At 36.2% G+C, this 9,782-nt stretch overlaps 1 protein-coding gene across 1 annotated transcript; it reads left to right on the top strand.

Annotated features, from left to right (window-relative positions):
* The first annotated feature begins 4,414 nt into the window (after window positions 1-4,414).
* LOC133298900 (LOB domain-containing protein 38-like) lies at window positions 4,415-5,087 on the top strand. Its single transcript, XM_061498288.1, has 2 exons — window positions 4,415-4,598; window positions 4,711-5,087. The coding sequence occupies exons 1-2, from the start codon at window positions 4,415-4,417 to the stop codon at window positions 5,085-5,087; spliced, it is 561 nt and encodes a 186-aa protein (XP_061354272.1).
* The last annotated feature ends 4,695 nt before the right edge of the window (window positions 5,088-9,782 follow it).

Raw genomic sequence — 9,782 nt, 5'->3', positions numbered from 1 at the left:
GGAGAGATGCACTCATAAGTTCATCCCGACTACCCAGACACCCAGGTATCCGGGCTGAAGGGCAACTATTATGGACCCGTATAGTGGGCCCATTAAGTAGCAAGCCCAACAAGGGGCAATCCAAGATATGGATTGATACCACTAAAGGATAGATATCCAATAAGGATACTAATCCTAATACGACAGCATAGCTATCAGGCCTGGACCCTCATCAGAGGAACCAAAGGCCCATCCACACTACTCTCAAGTAACCTCTATAAATACAAAGGTAAACCTAAAGGTACGTACGCTCTCTCTCTTACTGTTATGCTGTCACTGTGCGCACACACACCCAATTGGCTAACGCCGCTATAGTATTCTGTGCAATGTGATCTGCTTGACTCAAGGGTATCTCCTTCATAGATACCTTGGAGAGGGCACTAGATCCAATATCAACGTACTAGCCTATTAGGTTAGACATCTCTGTTTCAAAGACAGAACATTGGCGCCGTCTGTGGGAAATTCTTCTTTGAATTTGAAGTTCCCACTAAATCGGAGAAGGAATGGCAATTCAGACGAGGAGCAGTAGCCAGCAGCCACCCCCGAACTGGAATCAACCATTGGATCCAGTCCTGGAAGAGGTAAACCAGCCTCCGAACCAGATTGGAAATAACGTGGATTACGACCACATCCAGGTCGAAGACGATGTCTCAGATACCGCTTCCACTCCAGCGCGTCGAGATAGGGGGCTGGGGCGAACGTAGCTCCAACAAGAACCAACCCTTCCCAGCATCCTGGAGATCTGGCTGCGCGTATCGCTCAATCGGCTAATTCGAATACTCGGTTGGCCAACAACGCGTTCGCTGTAATCATGGAACGAATAACAGAGATGGAGAACCGTAATAACTTGCAACAGCAGCAGGATTTCAGGGCTATACGGGAGGAGAATAACAGAGGAATGCGAGATCTGGAGCAGCGTTTAACACGCTTGACTGGACCAGTAGCAACTGAAGCTGACATCCAACTTGTTAATGGCCGTGAAGGAGCTCGGAACGTGGTTCTCCCAAACCGAGTTCCCAATACAGAAGATCATAACAGGCCCAATCTTGTGAACGCTGCAGACCCGAATAAGGGAAACCAGGTTGTTAATGGCCAAAATGCTCAAAACCATCAGGCGCAAGTTGATGGTCAGGAGGACCGAGTTAGAATCCTTCCTGCACAGAACGCTCAAGATATCTGAGGTCGGGTAGAACCCAGCGGGTATAGGAGGAAGTACAACAGGGGGCAGTACAACAATAGCCCCTTTTACTGGTGAAATACTAAACGTCGTCTTCCCGGAGGATTTTGACTCGGCACGTCTGCCAAAGTACGATGGGAGCCAGGATCCGCAGGTCCATATAGATGCTTTCGACACGGATATGTACATATGAGGAATTGATGAACCTCTCATATACCGGATATTTGCCATAACACTGACTGGAGCAGCGCAGGCATGGTTTTCAACCCTTCCTGCTAATTCCATCGGGTCATTTGAAGAATTCGGACAGAAGTTCCTTTTGAACTTTGCAACTAGCAAAAAGCATCCGAAGTCCGAGTTCACTCTCGGAAAGATACGACAGCAACCCAGAGAAACCCTCCAGAAATATCTTAATCGGTTCAAGGATGCTGCATTGCAGGTCCCAGGGCTGCAAGAGAATTTCCATGTTCACCTTATTGTGGCGGGTTTGGATGGTGCATCCAAACTAGCCAAGTCGGTCTATAAAGACCCAGTAAGGACGTTGGAAGAATTCAAAACTCGTTCGAAGACATATCTCGAACTAGAGCAAATGGAGATTGCAAATGCGCAATCCGATGAGGGAAAAATGTTAAACCCAAGAAGAAGGAGCCCACCTCAAAAGGGGAAAGAACGAGTTGACAATAAGAAGAAAGATCAACGCCCCCGAATCCCGGACATGAGGGATCGGGTTGGGAGATATAACAAGTATACACCTTTGAGTGCGTCGCGCTCGCAAATCTGGAGGGAAATGGAACTCACGGAGATGAAGAAGGTGGAACGACCCCGGCCCATATTCGACAGACGGTGCCAATGTTACGATCTGATAGATCGATATGTCCAATCAGAGATTGGTATGTTAATATAGGATCTGTTTGCCCTCCCTCAGGTACTATAGGAGAGGTACCCTAAAGATAAGCGGATCACTGTGCACAATAATATAACGACATAGTCAGATTGTGGGGTGTGTGCACAGTAACAAGCTAAGAGAGAGGGTTTAGAATGTATGTACCTTATTGGTTCAACCCCTTATTTATAGATGGGTTACCTGGCAGGAGTGGACTTTTGGGCCTCTCAGGAGCATTGGGGGTCCAATTGTTGATCCATTGCTGCCGTAGTAGGATTAGCATAACTAAGGAATGTTTCCTTAATTCTCTCTTAGTTGTTAGCCCAATTTGAGCCTTCTAGAATAGAGGCCTTTGACAGGTCCATAACACATAGTGACAAAGTTAACCAATTATGGGTCTATAAACTCATAATATAGTTCTGTCTGAACAACCGTCACTGTCTCAAAATTCTCAGAATATCCGGATATTTGTCGGGGGCATATCCAAATACCATATCCAGATATCCATATCTGGATATCTATATCCGGATATTTCTAACCCCATATTCGGATATTTCCAATCCCATATCCGAATATTTCGCGACAAAATGTAATTTCTGCATTTTGCGAGATATCACTCCCAAGGTTCAACTTTTAACCCATTTCAACGTCTAAGCATGCATTTTTATACACATTTAGGTTCATGTTCATGTTGGTTACCTATACAACTCATATTACATGCCAAGACTCTTCTTTTAACAAGGAAAATCATGATCAAAAGTTCAAGAACATACCTCAAGCTCCAAAACAGAGATAAATGATGCTCTTGGAGCTCTCAAGTCAGCTCCAAGGTGCTCTCAAGTCAGCTCCAAGGTGCTCTCAAGTCAGCTCCAAGGTGCTGACTCTAAGGGTACATGAAAACGAGCTTTAAGACGGTCCCTTTCTTCACAAAGATTGCTTCCTGGTGCACCAATTACCAAGAAAATGGCTTCAACATCTCAAGCCAAGGAACTCAGCCCACCAACTCCAACAAACAGAGGTTGAACACTCAGAAAAAGGCTACCTCTCACCTTACAAGATTGCTCTCACCAAGTTGTGATGATTAGAAGAATAAACTAGGGCCAAAAGGTGGCTACTTTAGGGTTTCTATGGAGAAGAAAGATATGAAATGGTGAAGGAGAGGTTCAGCAGCCAAGGGGTCAGAATTCTCACGAATGAGGCACAAGGAATAAACCTAGGATCATGTGCCAAGTCCTTACATAGCCTCATTAAATTTTAATCGCATTGTATTAGCACTAATAGCTACATTTAGCGTTTTAATCACAAACTTTGGATTCTGAACCTAGCAATTTTTCTAAGATTTGTCATATATTTTTTTTTCGCAGCACTTTGCCGGTACGCGCTTTTACTTAGCCAGCATCAATTATGGCACCAATTCTCATTATTTTGACTTCAAAATTGCTATACTAGTTCTAGATATTATTCTAGTAATATGTACACACTTTTCATAATTTTCCGGGATACTTCATCGGTACGCATTTATATCGTGAGGCAGAATCGATATCTGTATTTTTCGTCAGAAAAATGACTTTCAACATAATTAATCACTTACTATAATTATTAGGGTCAATTATAAAATTATCTTATTAATCTCTTAATTAATTAATTTAATTTCTTAATTTAACGGTGCGAGTTCTTAGATTAATAATTGATTACCATAATATCTTGACACTTAATAAATTAAATAGTTATTATAATCGGTTATTTGGTCCAGTGACTCTAGTTAACAGTTAAACAGGGGCAAGGGGCATGTTAATACATAAATTTTGAATAGAGGTAAAATTGTAATTTTAAATTTAATTTGGAACAAAATGGTCAATCCTCTCAAATAATAATGATGAAGCATTCTTATAAAAAAAAAACGATGAAGCTGGACACACGTAATCAATCCATCGGCTGCATAGAAGACGAGGGCAAGATAGAGAGAACAAGAAGAAAGCGCCGCGGAAACACGGAGACGCTCTCGCCCAGAGTTTGGAAGTTTATTGATATTCCTATTCCCTCTACAGACCCACCCACCGGATCCCACCCTTGACCACATCGTAAATAATCATATAAGTTATTAGAATAAAAATAAAATAAAATAATATTTGAATTAATTATAATTACGACAATAGAAAGAAAAAAATATATTAAATTATTGAGAGTATTTAATTCCGTAGTAGTTAAGTATTTTGGCTGGAGCTGGAAATCAAACTCAACTTCAGTTACTTCCTTATACGCCTGTGCTTCCTCTCTCTCTCTCTCTGTGTGTGTGTGTGTGAAGCCATCAAATCATGAGTTGCAACGGTTGCCGAGTCCTGCGCAAAGGGTGCAGTGAGGGGTGCACCCTGAGGTCGTGCTTGCAGTGGATCGATTCCCCTGAAGCACAAGGCCATGCAACTCTCTTCGTCGCTAAATTCTTCGGCCGTAGCGACCTAATCTCTTTCATTTCCTCAGTCCCCCCAAACAACAGACCTGGTATAATCAGATTCTAATTCTTATCTGGTTTATTCAATTAATTTTTTTATTTATTTCTTTTATCTTTGGTTCTCGATGTATAATTTATTTTGATCTTGTTATGAAATCTCAGCGCTGTTTCAGTCTCTGCTGTTCGAAGCGTGCGGCAGAACAATTAATCCCGTCAACGGTGCAGTCGGATTAATGTGGAGCGGTAACTGGCACGTGTGCCAGGCCGCCGTGGACACGGTGCTCTCCGGAGGCGTTCTTCGTCCGTTACCGGAGGTTATGACGCCGACCATTGATGAGTCATCAGACAGCATATACTCTCAATTCCGGCCGTTGGAGATGATTCAAGAGTCTTACTACAACAGCACAACCTTGGAGGCGCTGAATAAGGGCAGTGATGCAACGCCACAAGCTACGTCATTGGTTACTGGAGAATCGGAGATGACGAGCTATGACATTTACAGCGAGAATGAGAAAAAGCTTTTGAATCTGTTCGTGTAAAACTACATGTTTTATATATTATATATATATATATTAGTATTAGTATATAACATAAGAAGGATAGATCCACAGGGATTGAGTCCGTGAAGGTGAAATAATTCAGAGAGATAATCAGAAAGGCAAATAGCCATCGAAATTGTAGGTCCGGAAGGTGTTCCGGCGAGATTTTGCCGCAATTTTAATTATTGTTAAAAGGCCTTTATTTATTTTCTCAAAGCTCTTTTTTTCTGCAATTCCGCTTCTGATTTTCGACTCTGGAATTGAAATAAAATTTGAAACACGGTTAGAGAAAAAGAGGTAATGAATGAGGCGTGTTTGTCGGGTTGCGTGATCCTCTGTTGCTATATGATGACGTGCAAGTGCAAGGGCATAGTCCGGACCGTACAATAACATGACGAGGTTTGTGCAATAGGTGCGACCTTTACCCATTAAATTTTTCATATATTAGGCTCATCAAATAAAAGAAACACTTGCGCAGGTGCCTCCCATGTGGGGAGTGATTCTGTTTCCATACACGAGTAAGGGTTATGTGAGTTTTGTCCAGAATCCCAAAACGAAACATTTGATGTCGTGAAAAATTCGATTTAACTTAAATAAAAACTTAATATGTGGATTGGAGTGGTCCAAATGTAAGCTGGTGCTCGCGGTGGGACACTTAACCCACTTTAGGACTCTGGTAGCTGATGCAAGAAAAGGGGCACAAAAACACAAGTAATGGGTGCATTACTTTAACGTTACGCCGCATAGGCGTCTGAAGATTTGAGGAATCGACACGAAAGAAGGTCTGAAATGATGGTGCTGAACTGCTGGCTATTTTAGCCGTAGGATTCTGCAGAGCAAATCCACATGATAAAAATAAAGATGGTGCGGTGCACGTCAGCCTCTCCCGTAGGCATGGATCTCCTCCATTAGAAGTGGGTTCCACGGCAAAAGCCACCATTGACATAATCATACTTTGATGATATACGGAAAAAACATTTCTACAAAATTTTATCTGCATTTCATTATGTATAACCGTTAATATATATTGTAAAAATAATAATTTTTTAATTAGTGGATTCCATTTTTTTGAAAAAAGATATCTTTGTGGTAGATATTTTTCTCTGTCATAACTGCAGGTCCGATGAACCTTGATATATATATATATATATAGAAAAACATCTCTTAAGCAGCTTGAGATAAGTTTATCTCCGACTATCACAAAACTATGTCGTTTTATTTATTTATTTTTTTATATTAATTGATTCACCTTTGAATGATTTTGATTTTCTTTTTCTCTCTCTTCCTTTATCACCATTGATCCATCTTTGTACGGTTATGATTTACTAACCGGAGATAAGATTGTCTCAAATAACTTGAGAAACGATAAGCCTCTATATATATATATATATATATATATCCCAAACTTAATGCTCAATATCTTTTTGTTAAAGTGTTACTGGAAAAATAATTATTCTTAAATTGACTTTTATTTTTTATATATAAATGTAGGGAAGTCTATTTTTTAACATGTTTTTTAATTTAATTAAAAAAAATACCACGTAAAAAGTTTAAGGAGTTAATTTGTAAGAAATTATTTTAATGCTCAAAAATTAAAAATTATAACAAAAGGTACATATATTTAATAAAAAAACGAAGAGCCATCACAGCCCGGAACAAATATTCTCATGCCTTGTTTTAATATAATTATTTTACGTAGAATATCCAACTCATTTATTTATAAAACAATGGTTATAATAAAAAATTTATAAAAAAAATTTATCACCACAATTACTAATATTAAAATCTGAATAAATGACTTAAATTTTCTATGTCATGTTATTTTTTTAAAATAATACATAAGATTATCCAATTAGTATAACTCAGTTGACAAATATAAATTGAGTAGGTGGGAAAAAAAAATCTGAATTTGATTCTCACTAATTTTTTTTTTTTTTAAAGAGGCGAAGATCTTTAACTGTAACCAATAATTAAGATCAATATAAAAACAATTCATAAGAGAAAATTATCATTTCAACCTCTGTTAATATATAAATAAATAACTGAAAATTTTCTAATAGTTTAGCACTCCAATCCCTAGTGCCTGTGCTCCTACTTCCTCTATTTCATTCGCTTCGTCGCATCTCACAACTTGTCCTGTCAATGTGGATTACATGCTATCCATAATTTACTTATCAAATCCGCAATTGCGAAAGCGTGTCAAGAATTGGGTGGTTTTAAGGATCAGTTTATTTATACTTTGTTTGCTTTCCATACGGAGACAAATAACAAATTTGATATGGGCTAGAATCTTTTAGTGGGAAAAAAAGGAGCTCATCACATTTAAAAATTAAGATATATTCTAAGTCTCAATGAAAATTTAAGTAAAAATTGCTGGCACAACAAGTTGATAGGGTTTAATATTTTTCAGAAATAAAATTTTCATACATATATATATAAATATGTGGAGCCTATGTGAGAAGATAAAATAAAAAGATAAAATATAAGTTTCATATTATATGTATATAGAAAATAAATTTATCTTATATCTTATTGTGAAATAATGGTTTGGCTATGATTATCTGAAAAGATTAGAAATCCTGCTATTTTTTTTATTGTGAAGTTGGCGATAGCATGATAACGAACAAGGGAGAGAAGTTTGAGTTGAGAGGAGATTTAATTTTCATTTTCTAAAAAAAGAAAAAAGGGTAAAGGATGAAACTATGTAACCATTTTCATTAATTATGTTTATATGTTTAAAATTTTAAATTTGAGGAGTGATACAACTGGTAAATACATAGATTATGCCCAAGGATTAAATTCTTGGGGCTGAAAAGTCTTTAATTCGATATATAGATAAAATAACTTAGGATCAGTGGCAAAAATAAAAAATAAAAAATTCTCAAAAAAGGAAATATTCACAAAATGGGTAAGAGAGTTTTGAAAGATTACATAATAATTACTTATTTTTTACCCTAATGTTGAAAAATTCCTAAACAAGGAAACATTTTAATTCAAATATACTATTTCTCTCCCTTTTTACTCTTTCCTCTTCTATCCGAAGTCCAAATATACTAGAAAAATTGGGGGGGGGGGGGGGGGGGAGAAGTTAAATTACATCCGGGTAAGTAATTTTGTTTAAACATTTGACAACAATGGAATTTAGTAATTTACTTCCTAACTCAGATTTATGATCTAGGGCTTACCAAAACAAGGTTAGGTAGGGATGTAAATAGGTAAACCGGTCTAATAGGAGCATACGACTCGACTTACATCAAGCCAGACTCAGTTTATTACATATAGCTAAAATGGAATAGGTTTAGACATAAAAAAAAAAAGTCTATTTAGAAATCAGACCATATGCTTTCTTTTACATGTCATGCCTATAAGTTTACGGATCGGCCCATACCATATAATTTATTTTAAATAAAAGAAATAAATTATTATTTTAAAGATTTTGAATAATAAAGTAATATTATTTAATTTTAGTTTAATTATTGAATACCTAATAGGCTGAAACAGGCTAATAGGAATATGCTAAGACTTTTGATTTTTAAATATAGATCAGACTAGATTTATAATTTGAATTTATACAAAGCTAATAGACCAGATCAAACTTAAAGTATTTTACATATGTATGACCTCTTTAAGGAAAAACCTAACACAGCCCAACCCAATCAATTTACACCTTTATTTCTAAGTAACGTGATTTTTTAATAATTACATAATAAACTATTCATATATAAAATTATTAATAGAAAAAAGTTTTAATGAGATTAAATACCGATATTTTATCAACTTCAATCTCTTTGAAAATTTCTAGGGCATAATAAGGTATGTATATATTATCGTATTTCTTACCCAATCGGCCAATAGTATTTGGCTGCTATATAAGTAACCTGCAAGTGGAAAGGAGCATTATTATATTTATATTTTGGTAAATGAAAAGAACTTTATTTGTAATGTGAGAGGTTTGAATCCCAAAATTGTCACTTCAGAAAATTTCTCACCTAACTACCACCCTCACCTGAAAATTTGATATTATAAAAATCGGACCGATTTGATCGGGTTGACTCAGAAATCAGTGAATCAGTCATGTAATCGGTCCAGTTTTCATATTAAATTTGCTCGTTTGGATGGAGTTATAAAAAAAGAACTTTTAATGCGTGCTTGTTTTAGAAGTATTTTCTTTTTATAAAAATTAGAGTTATTTAGATTTTTTAAATAATGTTTGACTTTTGACTTCTTCTTTTTTGGAAGTTAAAATTTTTAGCTTCCAACCAAGGTAGGTTTTTAACTTTTTTTGTGACTTATGTTTTTTTTTAAAAAAACAGACATCCAAACATATTGTAATAAGAAGTGTTTTTTTTCCTGGAAAAAAAAAGTCTATCAAAACAGCCCTTTAATCACCTAACACATTTCTACTTAATTCCACTTATCGCATCTATTAATTTATAACTAAATATTTAATTTCACATTAAAGTATACATAAGTCAAGATAATTATAAAATAATACCGTTACCTCACTTTACTAAAAGCAAGTCTGTCGTGCATTACACAGGAGTCTTAAATTTAGGTAAAATTAATACAAAATTTAAAGAAAAAGAAAAAAATATTTCAAATAAAAAATATTCACACTTGATTCAAATAAATAAGAAGATAAATATAATTAGCTAAAATTTGAGGGAAAATTAAATTTTAATGTAAAAATTTTAC

Source organism: Gastrolobium bilobum, unplaced genomic scaffold (assembly GCF_033153095.1).
Source record: "Gastrolobium bilobum isolate Gb01-03AN ecotype WA unplaced genomic scaffold, APGP_CSIRO_Gbil_v1 utg46590, whole genome shotgun sequence".
NCBI classification, from domain to species: Eukaryota; Viridiplantae; Streptophyta; class Magnoliopsida; order Fabales; family Fabaceae; genus Gastrolobium; species Gastrolobium bilobum.
The sequence above is the reverse complement of the archived record's forward strand: the minus strand, read 5'-3'. Positions and strand labels throughout refer to the sequence as shown.